Source organism: Carcharhinus amblyrhynchos, chromosome 6 (genome assembly GCF_965287045.1).
Source record: "Carcharhinus amblyrhynchos chromosome 6, sCarAmb.v2.hapA, whole genome shotgun sequence".
Taxonomy (NCBI): domain Eukaryota; kingdom Metazoa; phylum Chordata; class Chondrichthyes; order Carcharhiniformes; family Carcharhinidae; genus Carcharhinus; species Carcharhinus amblyrhynchos.
This window is the reverse complement of record NC_137329.1, coordinates 95,652,430-95,673,031: the sequence shown is the minus strand read 5'-3', so window position 1 is coordinate 95,673,031 and position 20,602 is coordinate 95,652,430. Positions and strand designations below refer to the sequence as shown.

General features: G+C 42.3%; 1 protein-coding gene across 1 annotated transcript in view; it reads right to left on the bottom strand.

Moving 5' to 3' along the window:
• The window catches only part of LOC145344365 (chromatin remodeling regulator CECR2-like), a 77,585-nt gene that overhangs the window by 38,097 nt on the left and 18,886 nt on the right, over nucleotides 1-20,602 (bottom strand). Inside the window, exons 4-10 of the mRNA XM_080191491.1 lie at nucleotides 19,880-20,016; nucleotides 19,347-19,466; nucleotides 16,177-16,244; nucleotides 13,285-13,460; nucleotides 6,499-6,588; nucleotides 2,974-3,130; nucleotides 1,167-1,296 (exon numbers count right to left, since the gene is read on the bottom strand). Of these exons, the coding sequence (XP_080047617.1) occupies nucleotides 1,167-1,296; nucleotides 2,974-3,130; nucleotides 6,499-6,588; nucleotides 13,285-13,460; nucleotides 16,177-16,244; nucleotides 19,347-19,466; nucleotides 19,880-20,016 (878 nt within the window). The remainder of the gene's footprint in view (nucleotides 1-1,166; nucleotides 1,297-2,973; nucleotides 3,131-6,498; nucleotides 6,589-13,284; nucleotides 13,461-16,176; nucleotides 16,245-19,346; nucleotides 19,467-19,879; nucleotides 20,017-20,602) is intronic.

Below are 20,602 nucleotides of genomic sequence, written 5' to 3'. Positions count from 1 at the left end.
AAGCAGTCTAGATATGCAGTGGTATAAACAACAGTAGTCTAGTGGTGACAGTCACAATCTTCATCTGAAGTTTGTCAACTGGTGCTGAGCAGCATTATAACCTGCGATTCTGATTAATCTTCTTGTTAGTTAACATATCAAATGACATAATGCATTCTGCAGATCTCCAATGCACCAGTTTCGTGACAGACAATGTGAGTGGGGAGAAATAGGAAGTAGAATGCAGTTTGCACAATGAAAATATAACGGGGATAGTTTGACCTTTAAACTTTGATCTTTGAGCTTTGCTCAAACAGAGAAACTTACCAATTGAGTGCTTCTGGCTTGGAAGCTTATCTGCTGGGAGCACTTAGGGAAATTAGACACGTTCTGCCTATGATTTCCCATTAATTGAATTTTAACAAGGGGTTAAAATGTGCAACATGCTACCACAAGGTACACTCAAGGTAAATAGCATAGCTGCCTTTAAGAAAAAGCCAGTTGAGTACATGAGGTTGAAAGGAATAGAAGGATACCTTGATAGGGTTGGATGAAGCAAGTCGGGACGAAGCTTGTGTAAAATATAAACACCAGCATGGACCAGTTAAATGTGCAGCAAATTCCATGTAATCAATAGAAGTGCACACACACAATTTCTCCTTGTACACCTGATGAATTTGGCTTCACATCAGAAACAAACAAACGTCAAATTTATTCACAGCCTTTTCCTCCTCAAGTATCATTTCAAATTCCAATATTCTGGTGGACTTTCAAAGTAGTGACTTAAATGCGCTTGTTTTGAGTGTTAATATCAAAATAAACATTATCTTGGGAGTGTCATTCCTCTTGGTCTACAACCAGAAAAGTAAAGGTAACTGAGGCTGAATCCTCACTGATGGGAAAGCATGGCTGCCATATGGCTTCCTCCCTCATGAGCATAATGATTCCTTTAATTCAGTTTGAAACACTGTACAATTCTTCCTCTTATTTAATTATCAAACTCATAAATATTATCCAGATGGGGTTTCCCAGCTTGATTCCATTAACCATCAAGCAACTTGCTTCCACATTTATTGTGATTTATGTAAATTTTATTTTATCTTCTCTGTAGTCTTCAGGAAGAATCAGAAACTGAACAGAAGGATAAACTGAACTTTCATTATACACCTGCCCAAGTAAATACATACAAGTCTTTTGTCTTCTTATCTTTCTTTATAGGGAACAGTGGCTCCAAGTTCAGAAGCTCAGGAGGCAATTCTTTTCCCTGGGAAAGTAACCAGGCTCGCTCTTCTCTCATCTTCCTCCTTTTAGCACGACCTGAATGAAAACCAGAAGGTAAGTATTTAGAAAATGATTCAAAAGGCTTAGGAATGCTCAAGTTTTGCCTCAAAAGGTAGAAGTATGGGTGGTGCGGTAGCACAGTGGTTAGCACTGCTGCTTCACAGTGCCAGGGCCCGGGTTCAATTCTGGCCTCTGGTCACTGTCTGTGTGGAGTTTGCACACTCTCCCCTTGTTTGTGTGGGTTTCCTCTGGGTGCTCCAGTTTCCTTCCACAGTCCAAAGATGTGTGGGTTAGGCTGACTAGTCATGCTAAATTGACTCTAGTGTCAAGGGATCAGCAGAATACAGATATCTTGGTGTCACAAGTAGGCTTACATTAACACCATAATGAAGTTACGGTGAAAATCCCCTGGGGTAAATACGTGGCGTTATGGGAAAAGGGCCCGGGTGGGATAGTGGTCAATGCAGATGGGCCGAATGGCCTCCTTCTGCACTGCAGGGATTCTATAATTCTGTGAAGTATCTTTGGCTTAAAGGTTAATCAAATAACCCATTTACTAAGGAAATGTAATGAGGACATTTAAAGATGAATCTTAAAAGCCTTCAAGAACAGAAAATAACTGTTGAAATTGCCAACTGGAGTTGCTGCACATTTCTATTAACTCAGGGAAACAATACAGATGGATCTTGCTCATTAAAAATACATTGCTCTTTTTCCTGACAGCATTTTATTCCAGGTCACTGAACATCAAAGAAAAAAATACATAACACGTTTTTGTACTTAGTTGAAACAGCCTTGTTCCACACCAACAGCCCACTTATTCATTTTGCCAGACTCCAGTACCAAAGCGAACCTTTCGATTACTGCTAGCATCCTGTCTATGTACAGGGAGGTTTAGGATTCCAGGCAGTGCCACTGAATAGAACCAGAAATGAATGATCAGTTGACCTTCAGTGGCATATTCACATCAGGTGAGTGCGGATGCCTACCCCACCATATGGTTACGATCCCACAATTCCCTCCTGCCATGTCGAATTAACCGTCTTACTGACTGGTATAAAGGTTCTTACAGCCGGGGATTTGCTTTACAGCTGGTCAGTTTATTAATCAGCCTACAAATCCTCCAGCTAATGCACAGTTATTGAAGGGAAGAGAGTGTGAAGATACAAAAGCATGGTGGCACAGTGGTCAGCACTGCTGCCTCATGACGCCAGGGATCCAGGTTTGATTCTGGTCTTGGGTGATTGTGTAGATTTGTACATTCCCCCGGTGTCTGTGTGGGTTTGCTCCAGGTGTTCTGATTTCCTACCAAAGATGTGCGGGTTAGGTTGAATGGCCATGTTAAATTGCTCCTTAGTGTCAGGGGACTAGCAGGGTAAACAAGTGGGGTTACATGGATAAGACCTGGTGGGGTTGTGGTCGGTGCAAACTCAGTGGGCCAAATGGCCTCCTCTACACTGTAGGATTCTATGATTCATTGAAAAGCAACCATTCTCCAAGCTCGAGGTCAGTCACTTAGGTCAACATCTCCAAAACCTGTTTCAATCAAACTGGGTAAATAGTTGATGTGTAACCAATTGACATCCCTGACTTTTAGGCAGCGTTGTGTGCAATTACGGGTGGGAGCCAGTTTATACAGCTTGTCGGGTATATTCCTGCTCCATGGGACAATTCACTGCTACTGCTCTGATACGACATATTCCAGACTTGTACCTTCTACAGCTTTGACTCTTTCCTCAAACTCCCTCCTCCTCTCCTCTTCCATGAGTTGCTCTTGTTCCTTCTTCTGCACGGCCAATAGTAGTTGGCGTTCTGCTTCCTCCTCTCTTCGTTTCTGTTCTTCTACCTTTGCAATGGCAGACATTTTCTCCTGGAAGATGTATTAACATCACATTGGCTTTTATATCATAGCAGCAGGGCACCATCATGCAAAATTTCATTAGTATATTTTTTCCCCCCATAACATTTTCAGTCAGTGAAAATTTAGGAGTTGAGTTGCATTGTGGATATTTGGGAAATTGAATCCTAATTGGACTCAGAATTTAGTTTGCTTAGTTCTGTTCAACTTTCAGCTAAAAACCATTTGCCTGTTGAACAAACTAAAATATTTGGTGAATCAGAACAATCAGGTGGAATAATAGCACTATTGCTTATTTTTCTTTGCATTGACAAGCATTCTTTGAAGTATTCAAGACTGGTAGCCTAGTGGAGTTTTAACAATACAGCTGAGAATGAGTTCATTACCAAATATAAGCAGTTTTATTAAGGGTGCCCAATCTCCCACCTGTACATTATGCAATGTAAAATCGCTGAAAATAACTTTGAAATAAAATATTCTGAATCATCAAGGAGTTTTACTGGCTGGCATGCACTAGTCAGTTCCTTGGTAAATTACAGAGATTGAGAGTGTAATAAGGCTTTGGAGGCAGAAGTCCTTTCACCAAAACCCCTTTACTTACAAACCCTGCCAGCAGTACACGCAGTGCAAGCAGTCTACTTCCGGGGTGTCAGAGGAACTGACAGTCCCTATTAAGTACAAGGCAAAGACTCCCTGATTGGCCCATCAATTGGATCCTTAATCAAGGAGTTCATACTCCAATAGGCCAACCTCATTACAGATTGGAAAATCTTTTCAAAACCCTGCTGAGTGCCAGTGTGCCTCGGAACACAAAGATAATTTGAAGAACATTCTTGAGTCAGCCCAATTGTGGAATCTTGTACCTTTGACCAGGAGGCAGGGCTCACTTTGTGAGTACGGCCTGGTCCACGCATATCAAATCTTCAATCAGTGTCAAACACAAATGTCAGCGGTACATGGGCACAACTCATCTACCTTTTAAAATGTTCTGCCCCTTTGGGCAACTCCATTCACCTCTATTCCTTACCCTATTGTGCTGCTATTGCTCGCACAAATGAGTAGACCCTACCCTACGCATTTAAAAAAGTTACAGAAGTTAGCTGAACCCTGAAGAGTTCTTTTGTCTTTGCACGCAAAAGACAGTATGCAGGCTATCAGGGAAAAGCTATATTTCTAAGGGAAACTATCTGGTTGAGATGGTTTGCTGGACTCACCGGTTAATTGCAGCAGAAATTCCCTCAGGCCTTTGAATTGCTAAGAATTTGCAGACATCTATCAGACATTTAAAGGTTGTTGTCAAAGCCTGTTGTTTGTCATGCAATTCAGGTATTGAAAGCTAAATCTACCAGAGTGGAGAGAAACCTGCAAATTGATTCACATTATTGCCTGCCTCATGAGGAGGAATCCTCCCATCTCTCTAGCAGTTCGTCTTCACCTTCCAAGGTAAAATAGGAATATATTTTATTCCGGATGCTCTGCTCCCCATTTATAGGGGAGCTCAGTGAAGTTGATCAAAAATTTGGCTATGACTTCTAAGGAGAACGCAAAGATTTTACACTTATTAACATTGCCAACACAGTGAAATATCCTGGAAGCCAATTATGGTATTGCCCAAATTGTCCAATTGGATAGAGTGAAGCATTCCACTTGGACAGAGGAATATGTTGAGAACACACACCCGAGTCTTCAGTGTTCAACATGAAGGTCATGATGGTTAGTTCTGGAACATTCTAACCCAAATGAGACACATATGTAGTGGTACTAGGAGATGTGGGTCTCTTTATAGAAACGCGCTTTTGATAGGAACCCAAATAAATCTTTGGAGGGACCCAAATTATAACCCACACATCTCAGCGCAGCAATGTCCAATTTATACCAAACATTTTTAAATGTATTTAACATTAATAAAATGACACATTCTCTTTAATAGCTTTCCTATCTGCAAAAACTGATATTGGTCGATGACTCCTGTTTGTGACAGTTACACAATGCAACTTTCTCCTTTTTTCTCTTTAAAAGGCCTCAATAATAAGTGATTCATAAGTGATTCTGAAGAATAAAGATCTTTCCCAGCACCTCCCACCGCTGTTGATTCTTTGCTTGAACACAATTCCACAGGTGTCAGTTACCCTTCAGAGCTGTTATTGATGCGTGACACTTGACAATTTTGGGATTACTCCCCCCCCTCCCCACCCCAATGTCCAATCCCTCAATCACACACTGACTTCCTTTGATTGAGGAACTCCTCCCACCACCCTGGGGGGTGATAAACTGCCCAGACAGGTTCACCTGGCTAGCACAACACATGGAGATAGGCCTGCTGGCAGCTGGGTTCATCCCAGCGACTATGGATGAGGCTGTTAAGTGGCAGGGTGGGGAAAGTAGACCATGGACTTCCTGCCCAGTTTGTAACTTTAGTGGAAGAGGGAAAGGTGGTGAGGTTCAGCTATGTCACTACCCTGCCTGAGTAAACCTCTCTCCTGCCTCCAAGCCTATCATCAGCAATAACAATGGCAGAAGATCAGGGTGGGGCAGGTGGTATTGGAACTCTGATCAACATTTTCTTCCTAACTTAGTGACTTAGTAATCTCCCTATCCTCACCCAAGTTCAGATCAGGTTACTTTATATAACCTTGAAACAAAACCTGGGATCATCTTGGACTGTGATTCAGTTACTCATTCAGCTGACCCAAAATGACGTTTAAATTAAATTTCAGGTAAATTCACACAAAGGCCAGGAATACTGGATAAAGTGGTCCAACTTGAGTGGTGCAATCATTTAATTTAAAAGGGGCAGACTTTTTGTTCACTTTTCTGAGTTTCCAATCTCAGCCTGATTGTTGTTGTGAGAAGCAGATGAAAACCTGACACTTGCCTACAGACAGGGGAAAATTCAGAAGGAAATCCAGTACTGAGCTACTCTCATACATCCCTTAACTGCAGTATTTCTGGATGTTTGTTACCGATTCTTTGTTAGCAATGAGGGGGGGAAGTCTTCACTCCTGAAGCGTGCTAAAGCACTTGTAAATTCTTTTAGATACGGCTGCTTTACCTTTTGAAGTTGCTCGATATTTAACCATATTCTACCATTCGATGTATTCGTTGGTGAATAACTCTGGGTAAATAATTATTTTGCTGGGTTCTGAACATATCCAAAACAAACTGGGTCTTTAAAGGGGTGCTGGAATTCAGAAACCATCCAAGGCCATCACAGTTGTAGATCACGATCGAGGCGGGGCTCAGTTCAGTGAAAAACAACTCATCGGTAGCTGAGACCAGCCGCTGAAGAGGAATGTCAAGCCCAGAGAGGTTTACGAGGGTTAACAAAATGACCCAAGTTTATCTCCAAAACTGATATTTTGAAACTTGACCCGCTTTACCTCTTCTTCCTGCTGCAACCGTTTTAGGGTCAGGCGGTCAGATATTCTCCTGGGAGCCATTTCAGACAGCTTCTTCTGCAGCTGTTTCTCCTGGAAGTAAAAGCAGGAGAGGTCAGAGGTCGAACACACAGCTATTACAGACACCCTGTTAATGACCGCGCTTGGCACTGTTCTAACCCCCTTCAGGATGTGGACCTGATAGATTGATCACAGGTCTGATTCTGATACTTGTCAGTCACTGTAAGCTAATCATTACAACTTTTGATTTCCGTCTGCCCCGCTGGGTCACCGCTTTGCACCATTTTGCTTTTATACAAAGCCACTTTCCTGATGCTACTAACCACCCTCCCCCGCCCCACTCTTTCCATAAGGAACTGCTAGCCATTCACACACAAATAAATCAACATCTTGCAAGAGCCCACAGTGGTTTGGATTGTCACAGGTGCTGCAGGACAGTGACTTAATCTATATCTGCCTTAATGAGTGCCATGGTGGCAATAAATTAGAGGTTTTACTGTACTAATATTCGAGTGTGGGGTGAAGCAGAGAACTAAAGTTGTGGCTGCTAAGGTTTATAATTCTGTGACCTGGAAAAACAATTTCAAATAATCACTGGAGTTCTATTTCCTGATGCATCAGTAGGTTTACCCAGTGTGCAGCTGAGTTCTAGTAGGCCAAATATATCGTCCACTCAATTTTCAACCTTTACTAAGTGAGTGATTCAAACTCCAATGCAATAACAATTGATCCCAGCACTCCCGGGTTAGTAAATTGAACGCAGACCTGTTCCTCATCATTATCTTGTGATCTCTGACAGAAATCCCTGTTTGGATGTCAGCACAGAGCAGAATTAAGCTTGGCAATTATGTTCCCTTAACCCCCATGGTAAACAGACTCAGTCGAGCCATTTACATGCAAAAAAAATAGAAGAGACTTGAGGTAATGTATGAATAAATTACTTTGCTGGGGTTCTGAAAGACTAGGTAACATATCCAAAACAAACTGGGTCTATACAGATGTGCTGGAATCCAGAATGCCTCCAAGACTGTAATAGTTGTCGTTCTTGACCGGGCAGGAGATAAGGGGCTCAGGGGCTCAATTCAGTGAAAACAACCCCCAAGAAAACAGTCGCTAACATTAGCAGAAAATACAAAGGGGGAAAAAAAAAATCACAAATGAGGAGAGAGAAAAAGACTCCACAGCTGGGATGGCTCCTTCCACCACACACGAGTTAGGTGACCTTACTGCCAACCTATTGGGTGACCTTATCTCCACTGGCAATGGAAGCCCTGACTAGATTTTCCATTGACTAGCCAGTTTATTATCAGTAGTTGGAGCTTCCTGTCCTTTAGGGCAGCGTGGTGGCGCAGTGGTTAACACACTGCTACCTCACAGCAGCAGAGACACGAGTTCGATTCTGGCTTGGGTCATTGTCTATGCGTTCTCTCTGTGTTTGCATGGGTTTCCTCCGGGTGCTCTGGTTTCCTCTCACGGTCCAAAAGATGTGCTGGTTAGGTGCATCGACCATGCTAAATTCTCCATCAATGTATCCAAACAGGCACCAGAGTTTGGTGACTGGGGGATTTTCATAATAACTTCACTGCAGTGTTAATGAAGCCTATTTGTGACACTAATAAAGTTTAAACTTTAAGAATGTTCCACTCCTAAATTTCCAGCCAGAGAGCTGGGAATAGTGGCCGCTCCGGGGATAGGAGGAAGCTTGGAGCCGCGATTCTGGAAGAGGCTTTGGAAGGAAGATGTCTATCAGTTGGGCAGGCCCCTGCATGGGATTGGTCGTGAGGGGCCTATCTTTCAGTGAGGGCAGTTCTTACCATGATGGACAGGTCCTTCAAGGTCTATAGACTGCCTGATCAAGAGGCTATTGCATTCTATAGAATAAATATAGTAAAACGATATAATGGGCTATTAACTTCTTTTGAGAAACTTCTCTGATATAAAAGTCTCTGGACTGACAAATGTGATGTACTGATGCAAGCCTCATTTTTCAGACCACTTCATCTGATCAAGTCTTAGAGTACGCTAACTGCTGATATTAAGCTGCTGGGAACCAAAGGCATTCATTCTATTAAATTTCAGTCACATCTCTCTGTGGGCCAAAGCAAGTCAAACGCTAACCTAGTTGCAAGCCAATGCGAATAAATGGCATCCTGAGTATACATAATACTTACCAAAGGTGCATGTTGTTTCAGGTTTTAGACATTTACAATAGAGAAAATACATTCTCACTCAGGATCTGGAAATTCTGATTATAATCATGTAGCCATAGGCAAATCAAATCAAAAACCTAATTTAACAGTAGGCAAGATCCATATACCGTGTGACTCTTGTATTATACGGTCTGCAACACTCCACCGGAGCAAGTTGTTGCAAATTAATATAGCCAGAATATACAGTATAATTATTTATGTAGCATTTACTGTATTGTAGAAAGTAATTAATCTGGGAAAACTGTTTTGAGACTCTCCAATGCAAAGTTACATGCAGTTTAAAAAATAAATATCTGAATACAGTTTATAATGTCCACACCACGGCGAAATTGTTTATCTTAACTGATCTGCATTTTCATAGAATCATAGAATCGCTACAGTACCGAAGGAGGCCATTCGGCTCAAGTGCACCAACCACGATCCCACCCAGCTCCTATTCCCGCAGCCCCCACACATTTACCCTGCTAGTCCTCCTGACACTAAGAGGCAATTTACCATGGCCAGTCAATCTAACCTGTGCATCTTTGGGCTGTGGCAGGAAACCACAGCACCCAGAGGAAACCCACGCAGACACAAAGAGAATATGCAGACTCAGAACAACAGAGTTGCTGAAACAGATCAAATGCCTTTAATCAAAAGATTCAAACAGACAATGAATTTCCAGATAAGATCTGGGTGAGCTGAAACAAAAACCCCTTTGGTCTCTTAGAAGTATTTTCACAGCCCAGCAACCAAGTCTTGTGGCTTTGTGGAGGTTCTTTATAAAAATTCATCCTGGGTGTCTCTGGTACAGTTGGCATTTATTATCCATGCCTCTCTATGTGGAGCGAATAGCAGTGCACTTTCTTTTCCAAACGCAGCACTATCACACAATGCAGTTAGGTGCAGAGTTCAATGAATTTGAATAAAATCAGGATGGTGTGTAAATTAGGACAGAAATCTGGAGATGACATTTCCACGCACTTGTTTCCTTGTTCCAAAGGGAATGGATTTGAAGGATGCTGTCAAAGAAGCTTCGCTGATGTGCACCCTGTAGATAGTAAACAGTGCAGCTACAGTACTCCAGTGGTAGAGGGAGTGCAAATTCACTCTATTGGATGAGATGTCAATCAAGCTAACTGATACGTCCTGGACATTGTGGAGCTTCTCTGCTGTTATTTCAGCCGTGTAGTATTCCATTCCATTCTTGATTTGTGTCTTTGTAGGTGGTGGATAGGTCGTCCACACCACGGTGAAATTCTTTATTTTCACTGAGCTGCATTTCTTCTCACTGAGCTTACCTCTTTCAAGTGAGCCACTCAACCCTAGAAAGTCTCTGATCTGCCTCATAACCACATCATTTATGTAGCTGGGTTTCTGGTCGATAACACTAGGGGTTTCGATGGTCAGGGACTCTGCAATAATCATGGCTTGAAGCCAACAGGCATTGGTTAAGCTCTCTCAATGGAAATGGTCATTGCCTGGCACTTGTGTAGATGTCAATCTTACATGCCCTTCATTGCCCAAACCTCAGTGAAGCCCAGCTTCTGCTTTAATACCGATATGGACTGCATTGTTAACGGAGGAATTGCAAATGATCTTCAAAGCCAAGGAAGGAGGGAAGCTCAATGATGGAGCAGTGGAAGTGGCCTTGTACATTGTTGCGAATAACACTTGTAGTCTTAGGACTCTAATAATTGACCTCCAACAATCAAAACTGCTCTCCTTTGACCTAATAAATCTACCTGCTGTGTCCCAATAACTGCCTCCAGGAACTTGCCAAATCCTCTTGATTCTATATCTATCGATAATATATCCATCAGTAATCTATACAAAAGAACTACACAACATGGAGATAAAAACTACGATCTGGTATCCAATCTGACTCCTGTACTTTCCAGGCACTTCCTCTGGGCTCACTTCATTATCCTGGTTGGCAAAAAGATCGCTCCACGTAGAGAGGCGTAGATAATAAATGCCAACTGTACCAGAGACACCCAGGATGAATTTTTATAAAGAACCTCCACAAAGCAGCTCCTTAGCCATAAGACTTGGTTGCTGGGCTGTGAAAATACTTCTAAGAGACCAAAGGGGTATTTGTTTCAGCTCACCTGGATCTTATCTGGAAATTCATGGTCTGTTTGAATCTTTTGATTAAAGGCATTTGATCTGTTTCAGCAACTCTGTTGTTCTGAGTCTGCATGTTCTCTTTGTGTCTGCGTGGGTTTCCTCTGGGTGCTCCAGTATCCTGCCACAGCCCAAAGATGCACGGGGCTCACTTCGTTATCCATTCTGAATATACTTTGTAAAGATCTAGTCCTTCAAGAATATTAAAAAAAACATCATATTTTTCTTCACAATGAGTAACCCCCAACTATCTTTGTAAATAGGAATTCTAAGGCTGCTGTAACATAGCAACTCCTGTTAGTACAGTGGTTAGCACTGCTGCCTCACAACTTCAGGGACCTGGGTTTGATTCTTGGCTTGGGTCACTGCCTGTGTGGAGTTTGTACATTCTCCCCAAGTCTGCATGGGTTCCTCTGATTACTCCGGTTTCCTCCCACAGTCCAAAGATGTGCGGGTTAGGTTGATTGGTCATGCTAAATGTTTGGGGTTGTGGGGATACGGCCTGGGGTAGGATTGTTGTCCGTGTGGCCTCTTTTGCACTGCAGAGTTCCTATGATTTCACTGAATTACGCAATAACTACTCAAAGGCAATGGAAATCAAACCATATCAGTACTAACTTTACAGTTACAATGTTAATGCAATCTAATTTCAGCTATTGTTCTTGCTGGTTTTCTCTGTACTCACTCTACAGTTTGTTAGTCAATTAGCTAAGATCTGTTTTGTTAAAGATATTTTATAAATGGTTACAGTAGAAGTTTTATAAAAATTAAAAATCAAATTGTAGAATCACAAGATTTACTTATGTATGAAATAACAATCAAATTCAACAGTTATGTCTGGAAGGAAAACTCACAAAACCAGGAAGATTTTAGCAGTCTTGGCCCCAAGCCTTGATCATTTAATATTGCCCAGCGCTCAATCGTGGAATCCAAGGGGTTTCTGTTTACATAGCAGCTTCCTGGACTGCAACCCTCTCATTTGGTTTTTCAAAGTCACCATTATGCTGGTTGGCAAAATGATTTTAAAGAAGAAATTTTGGTGTAAATTGGTACATTTTGCTTCTGCTTTTCATGTCTGAAACTAGAAAAATGCCAAATGTATCAGTGGGACATCCTGCATCCAGTAATGAGGCCCAATAATCAGACCTGGGCTGTCTGGGCCAAAGCAACTGAGAAACTAGCAATATCCAATTTTCACCCCACCTTTTTCAACAGGAGGCAATACTTTGAATTTGCATTTCTTCCAAAAGGGCAGAGTTTGGAAATCTGGAATTAATATAACTGTTGACTTTGACGAGGAATTTATTGGTTTATCCCCTGGTTGAAGTTTGAAACTGGCTTAGAAAAGTCAAGATTCGTGCTGATTTACTCAGTTTTGATGAAGTAACAAGTTGAAAGAGTTTGCTTCCATGCTGAAATACTCTTGCAACACACAGAATCTGATCTAAAATGAGACAAGGATCAAAACAATATCCTTTATAGGTAAGTAAAGCACCGCTAGAACCCAATATAGAACAAATAAAGCTTTTGTTAGAGAAACTGTACTCCACACTAAATATGCTTCGTAACCATATTGGATAAGAACAGAATTAGATTTAATGAAATGTTCCATTAACTTTACACCATTTCTTCTTAGTCCATCTTTCCCATTCTGCCCCGAAAACATTCTCAACATGATGAGATCAAGCAAACTGATTTTAGCCTCTTCCACAGCTTTTGTCAGCACCACCACTGCATATCTACCTGGGGCAATCCTGAAAGCTGTAGGCTTAGATAGCAAATTATATATAGAATGAAGGGAGCCGTATAGCTAAATGGCTCAGATCACAGGAGCAATGAAGTTGAACTGAGACCTGAACTGCCAGCAGTGGGGTTAATGTGATGCTTACCTATTCTGCTACTGGGCAGCTCATGCTTATGTAAAGGGCAGTAATTGTTTTCTTCTGGAAGTTTGCTTTATATTACATTTGCTTAAATACCTCATGTGCAATCTTGACAGCTGACCTATTGTCACAAAGTAGCATATAACTAATCAGCCAAAGACTAAGAGGTCACTCTTAATAGTCGATTTAAGCACCAGTGTTTCACCACAGGAAGCAGGCTGCGAGGGCACTGTGGAAAAAAATGTTAGTAACATTCTGGGGATGAGTGTTTTTAAAGTTATAATGCTTTCCACAGTTACATTTCTGCGTTTCTATTCTCAAAGCTTGTTTACCAGCTGTCAAACAAGAGATTTTGTACAACTTAATAAACGATACATAAAATATCATGTGCTCTGAATAGATTATTCTCATTTCCCAATGGTAAATCACTTTTAAGATGCGGTTTTCCAGTTAAAGGAAATAAAGCTGTAAAGTTTTAAGTAAGTTCTTGACAGTACCTTATATAACTTGTATTATTCTGGGCAAAATTCTGGGGAACTGCTATGAAGCATGAGATTGTGTCAACTCACCTTGTGAGCAATCATGTTGCAAATTTCAGGGAGGAAGTCTTCAGTGAGAGTTGCATGCAGCTGCCTTTCTTTAAGAGAAGTGTTTGTCTGGAGGCCATCTGTTAATTTCCTCCATTCCTCCTCTGTCTGACACACCAGCTCCCAGGTGCCACAACTTCCAGGGGTTTTCAAGGGATCTGGAAGGGAAAAGCTCAAGTAATAAAATACAGCCCAACACATGCGGCATGTTTAAAATAGTCATCCCAACAAGTATGATCCTTCCTGAATTAGAGGAGAAGTACAGTGAACATTTTACTGATCAATAAAAATAATGCCTGGGGTGGTATAGTACTTAGCACTGCTGCCTCAGCACCAGGGAGCCGGGTTCAATCCTGGCCTTGGGCGACTGTCTGTGTGGAGTTTGAACGCTCTCCCCGCGTCTGCGAAGGTTTCCTCTCACACTCCAAAGATATGTGGGCGAGGTTGATTGGCCATGCTAAATTGCCACTTAGTGTCAGGGGACCAGTAGGGTAAATATGTGTGGTTACGGGTATAGGGCCTGGGTGGGATTATTGTTGGTGCAGGCTCAATGGGCCGACTGGTCTCCTTCTGCAGAGTTTGGATGCTATGATTCCAAAATGGACAGGTTCAAAATTAATATATTTTGCTTTATTTTTCAGCCTTATCTAATGAAAACCACCCTTGCCATGCTCTGAAGACCTTACTACTAGAGAATATCCTGTTTCATTGAAAAGTAGCCCCACTATGTTACCTAGATCAAACTGTTCTAATGAGTCATCATATGTAGTCTTAGAATCATAGAAAGTTTACAGGAGAGGCCACTTGGCTCATTGTGTGGGCAGCAGCCAAAAATCATGTGATTTCAAGTGATGGGTATTGTAGTAACTCAGCCAACCACCAGCTCCTATCACCAACCCTTTATTGTGCATCAAAGGAAAAGGCTGCCCTCATATCTTATAGTCAGGTAGTCTTCACCTCAGGTCCTACAACTCCAGTCCAGATAGAGTTACAGCCTTTCTGGCCTGCTTCCCATTGGCCGAGTTGCCTCTCACTTAATAAGCCTGTACTCCAGGAAGTCTCCTTGGCCTTCGTGGCTGTCAGAACGGGTTTGATACCTTTCCCCCTCTCCAGCTGCTTTCTTTGAAAGAACATAGGGCAACAGCAAATGAAAAACTTACTTTTGTGTTGCCCGCTGAAAGAGCACCATTTTGAATCTTCAACATCTGAATTAGGAGCCACTGTGAACAACTAAGTAATGGCTGTGAACAGGATTTGATATCACTTTCCCTGCAATTCCCAGGCCCGATATAGAGCCAGCTTGGATCTTTACAACAGTTGTACAAAATAAGGCTCAGAGGAAGGATAATCCACAAATCATTTTTTAAAAATCTCATGTTATTTGAATTGTATCTTGGGCGTAGGGGAGGGGTCGATTTTCCTCTGCTTACAAGTTCTAGTTCCGAGGATATGTGAATAGCACGAGAGAGAGTGACCTCCTAACAAATTATTCACCATTTTCTCAAGATTCTATGGTGCATAATCATAGCCTGGAAACCATCCGTTCAAACGCGATGGCAGGGACTGTGGGGCTGCCCCTTCATATCGAAGAATGTGTAAGTAAATTCCTCCATGCACAAATAAATCTTTAACAACTTTGAAACAGTGTTGCTACATGGTGTCCAAAATGTAGTAAAATGACTGAAACTGGAGATTATTCCCTTGGATCTCTTGCTGGTTGAACAAATAACTACAAGAGTTACATGGAAGTGGTGTGAAAGCTTGAATTCACACACCAAACACACTGGTGGTACAGCAAGCTAAGTGCAAGAATCATAGAATCCCTACAGTGCGGAAAGAGGTCATTTGGCCTATTGAGCCTACACCGATCCCACCCAGGCCTTATTCCCGTAACCCCATGTATTTATCCTGCTAATCCCCCGACACTAAGGGATAGTTTAGCATGGCCAATCCACCTAACCCACACATCTTTGTACTGTGGAAGGAAACTGGAGCATCCGGAGGAAATCAACGCAGATATGGTGATAACTTGCAAACCCCACACAGACAGTGACGCAGGCTGGAATTGAACCTGGGTCCCCGGTGTAGTAAGGCAGCAGTGCTAACCATTGCACCACCATGCCACCCCTTTTTGTCTGTAAATTTTTGGTATTAGTGCAGCTGGCAAAACCCACACACTTCCACCTTTGACTATTAGAATCACAGAAATTCTACAGTGCAGAAGTAGGCCATTTGTCCTATCGAGTCTGCACTGACATCAATCCCCCAGGTTCTATGCCTACAACATTTACCCCATTAATCCCTCTAACCTACACATCCAGGGACACTAAAGGGTAACTTAGCTTCGCCAAACAACCTAACCTGCACATTTTTGGAGTGTGAGAGGAAACCGGAGCAACCAAAGCAAACTGACGTAGACACGGGGAGAATGTGCAAACTCCACACAGATTGTGATCCGAGGCTGGAATTGAACCTCGGTCCCTGGAGCTGTGAGGCAGCAATGCAAAACACTATGCCACAGTGCCATGCCTCTCCTGCACTTGTCTTACCCCTGAAGATGACTCCACAGCCTCTGTGAAGGACATCCAGCACGATACGATTTGGGCAAGAAAAGGATCAGACCCAGCTTTAAACATTCGTCCAGCCTTCGCTTAATATCTCTGTGCTCAAAGCCATTGTGACATCCCGCTATAAGTTCTAAATTAAACTTCCCAAGCCATCGATATTAATGGTTTTCTTTCCTAGTATTTGTTCACAGGGTATTGGTAACATATCAGCATCAGTTTAATATGTAGCGTGAAAGACACTCGATGATAATAAAAATATCCATACAAAGCAAGAGAGCACAGGCTTAAAAATACATAGTTTGCTTACCCTGACTTTTGTATCCTTGTCGCAAGTCTTCTATAGGAGGCACTTCTCGGGTTACAATTTTGGATTCACTGTAAAATACCATTCAAACTGAAAACTTACTCGCAGAAGCCCCATGTATCTTATACCCTTCAGTTTAATGTATCATTCTGAACTCCAGCACAAGCTATCTCCGTAGGGAAGATTTCCTCTTTTCACTATCTATTGCAAAGTTGTAAATAAGAATATAAAACACATAATGACAAGCAGAAGGAAATCTTTACCCCCATATGATAAGCCCCTGCTAATGGGTCAGGGAAATCTGTTATACATAAGAACATAAGAACATAAGAAATAGGAGCAGGAGTAGGCCATCTAGCCCTTCGAGCCTGCCCCGCCATTCAATAAGATCATGGCTGATCTGTTGTGGCTCAGTTCCACTTTCCCGCCCTCTCCCCATAACCCTTAATCCCCTCTCTTATCAAAAACCCATCAACCCGCTTCTTAAAAATATTTAGCGAGGCAGCCTCCACCACTTCAACGGGCAGAGAATTCCAGAGATTCACCACCCTTTGAGTGAAGAAGTTCCTCCTCAACTCTGTTCGAAACCGCCTCCCCTTTATCTTGAGGCTGTGCCCCCTAGTCCTACTGTCTTTTTTGAGCAGGAAGAGTCTCTCCACCTCTATCCTATCCATCCCATTCATCATCTTATACGTCTCAATGAGATCTCCCCTCATTCTTCTAAACTCTAGCGAGTACAAGCCTAGTTTATTCAGCCTCTCCTCATAGCTCAACCCCCTCAACTCCGGTATCAGCCTAGTAAACCTCCTCTGCACTCCCTCCAGGGCCAAAATATCCTTGCGCAGGTGCGGCGCCCAAAACTGCACACAGTACTCCAGCTGCGGCCTCACCAATGCCCTATACAGCTGCAGCAAGACCTCCCTACTTTTATATTCAATCCCCCTCGCTATGAAGGCCAGCATCCCATTCGCCTTCCTGACCACCTGCTGCACCTGCAAGCTGGGTTTTTGCGACTCATGCACAAGGACCCCGAGGTCCCTCTGCACCGTCGCCTGCTGCAGTTTTTCGCCACGTAAGTAATAGTCCTTCCTACCATTCTTCCTACCAAAGTGGACCACCTCACACTTGCCAACATTAAATTCCATTTGCCATTTCCTGGCCCATTCGCCCAGCCTATCTAGATCCTTCTGCAGACTCTCCACACCCTCCGCACAATTTGCCTTTCCCCCAATCTTGGTGTCATCAGCAAATTTCGACACCCTGCCTGGAATATCAGTTCCCCATTCCTGCACAGCATTCATTTATGATGGGAAGGGTTGAGAAATATTTTTAACTATGTGAAGTTCTGCACAATAGGTCATCTGGGGCAGCATTGAGGGCACAGTCAAGAGTTAATATAAGCATTTTGTTTTAAACTTAAGCTACATTTTTGTGTAGGTACAGATAGATGTCAATCTCTTTATTTTGAGATGGCGAACTGGAGTACTGCCTTTGGTTACAGGTCAAAATCACTGTGAATTAATCATAAAGTCATAGAGGTTTACAGCATGGAATCAGGCCCTTTGGCCCAACTTGACCCGGCCGCCTTTTTTAAAACCCTGAAGCTAATCCCAATTGCCTGCATTTGGCCCATATCCCTCTCTATCCATCTTACCCATGTAACTGTCTAAATGCATTTTAAAAGCCAAAATTGTACCCGCCCCAAATACTATCTTTGGCAGCTTGTTCCAAACACTCATCACCCTCTGTGAAAAAATTGCCCCCTGGACACTTTTGTACCCCTCTCCTCTCACCTTAAACCAATGCCCTCTAGTTTTAGACTGCCCGACCTTTGGGAAAAGATATTGACTATCTAGCTGATCTACGCCCCTCATTATTTTATAGACCTCAATAAGATTACCCCTCAGTCTTCTACGTTCCAGAGAAAAAAGTCCCAGTCTATCCAGCCTCTCCTTATAACTCAAACCATTAAGTCCTGGTAGCATCACTTGCCCCAGGTTCTGATCTTTTGGCACAGAGTAGAGCAGTGATCCTGAGATGAGGAACACAGTAGGAGCAGTGCTATTTGGAAAGGGGTCTGGCAAGCAGGGGTATGACAAAATGAACAAAAAGAATGGTGGGTGTGCACTCTGAGTGACAAAGCATTGAGTGAGAAAGACAGAGATGGAAATAAATAGATACTGAGAAAAAAGAGCAAGAGAAAGAGAGAAATAAAGAAATGAGAGATAGAAAAAGCAGAAAATAAGAGAAACTGAAAGCAATGTTCACAGAAAGAAAGCAATCTTTCTGGTTGCATCTCAGCTTGGTAAGGCTCCTGCTCTGACCAAGACCGTACAAAACTACAAAAGGTCGTGAATGTAGCCCAGCCCATCACTCAAACTAGCCTCCCATCCATTGACTCTGCCTACACTTCCCACTGCCTCGGAAAAGCAGCCAGCATAATCAAGGACCCCATGCACCCCGGACGTTCTGTCTTCCACCTTCTTCCAGCGGGAAAAAGATACAAAAGTCGGAGATCACCTACCAACCAACTCGAGAACAGCTTCTTCCCTGCTGCCATCAGACTTTTAAATGGACCTACCTTATATTAAGTTGATCTTTCTCTACATCCTAGCTATAACTGTAACACTACATTCTGCACTCTCTCCTTTTCTTCTCCCCATGTACTCTATGAACGGTATGCTTTGTCTGTACAGCGCACAAGAAACAATACATGTGACAATAATAAATCAAGTCAAATTGTTGGAAATTACACCGTGTTTTTTTTATATGAAAAGGAGGAACATGTAATGTTGTGTACGTCACTTCCAGTGCTTGCAATAATCATAGCACTTTCAAAACATGCTTGAGGCAGGGGTGACTTAACAAATGCTAAGTTGCAACAATGTGCCTTCAACATAAAGGTGATCTGAAAAATACCTTTCAATAACGTCTTTCAGTTTTCCACATTTTTAGGCTTAATGTTCATTTTTGCGATTTTCTTGTAATGCTAATCATAGCTCTAAGTTAATGAATTTATAGTTCTGAATTAATAACTCTGCTTTGACAACTTCCTAACTATCGAATTGAAGTGAGCAGGTTTCTATTTCTGTGCTGGAGATAGATCAGAATGACTCAGCTACACTTGATCCAGTATCCAATGCACCATTTACAGTAAATGTGAAATAACTCACCTCATGGCTGCTAAATAAATATCTTCCAGTTTTTTCCGTTTTGATGGTCGGCCTCTCTTTTTAGGTTTCAACTCTATCAGTTTGTAAGTGGAACTACAGGTGCTTAATTTTCCATTTTCCCTGCAAAATTAAAAAAATTACTATTAACATTGGCACTGACATTTTCTTGCCCATATGTACCAGAATGCATAGACTTCAGTGCAACCATAATGTAAGAAATTTGATCTCATTACATCAGTGTATAAAATCCTATGTGCACAATTCCTCCTAACATCTCGATTATTTCAAAAAGGTTATTTCGATTTCTTGTCACATTTGGATCATCTTTGCTGCATGTTATTTAATTAAAAATCAATGCATTCTCAGCAGATGCAATGACTGCACAGGTTGGTTCCACCACACGCTCGGAAACTGCATCTGTTTCACCAAAGCCCACTTTCAGAAAGAATGCAAGTTTTAATCCAATCAAAACACACATATACAAACAAACACACGGCTCAACTTATGTAAACAAAATACAGAATAATTCTTACATTTCTTCTGCTTGATTTTTCTCCAGTGTGAAAGATGGTCCCTCCTTATATAAACGAGTACCATAGAAATACCAGTAGGTTGCTCCAAAGGCATCTTCTCCTAACGGTTCTACTCGTAAATTATCAGCATCCAGACCCTGATAAATAGAAGAACATAAGAACATAAGAAATAGGAGCAGGAGTAGGCCATCTGGCCCTTCGAGCCTGCCCCGCCATTCATTAAGATCATGGCTGATCTGTCGTGGCTCAGTTCCACTTTCCCGCCCTCTCCCCATACCCCTTAATCCCCTCTCTGATCAAAAACCCATCAACCTGCTTCTTAAAAATAGTTAGCGAGGCAGCCTCCACCACTTCAACGGGCAGAGAATTCCAGAGATTCACCACCCTTTGAGTGAAGAAGTTCCTCCTCAACTCTGTTCTAAACCGCCCCCCCTTGATCTTGAGGCTGTGCCCCCTAGTCCTACTGTCTTTTTTGAGCGGGAAGAGTCTCTCCACCTCTATCCTATCCATCCCATTCATCATCTTATACGTCTCAATGAGATCTCCCCTCATTCTTCTAAACTCTAACGAGTACAAGCCTAGTTTATTCAGCCTCTCCTCATAGCTCAACTCCCTCAACTCCGGTATCAGCTTAGTAAACCTCCTCTGCACTCCCTCCAAGGCCAAAATATCTTTGCGCAGGTGCGGCGCCCAAAACTGCACACAGTACTCCAGCTGCGGCCT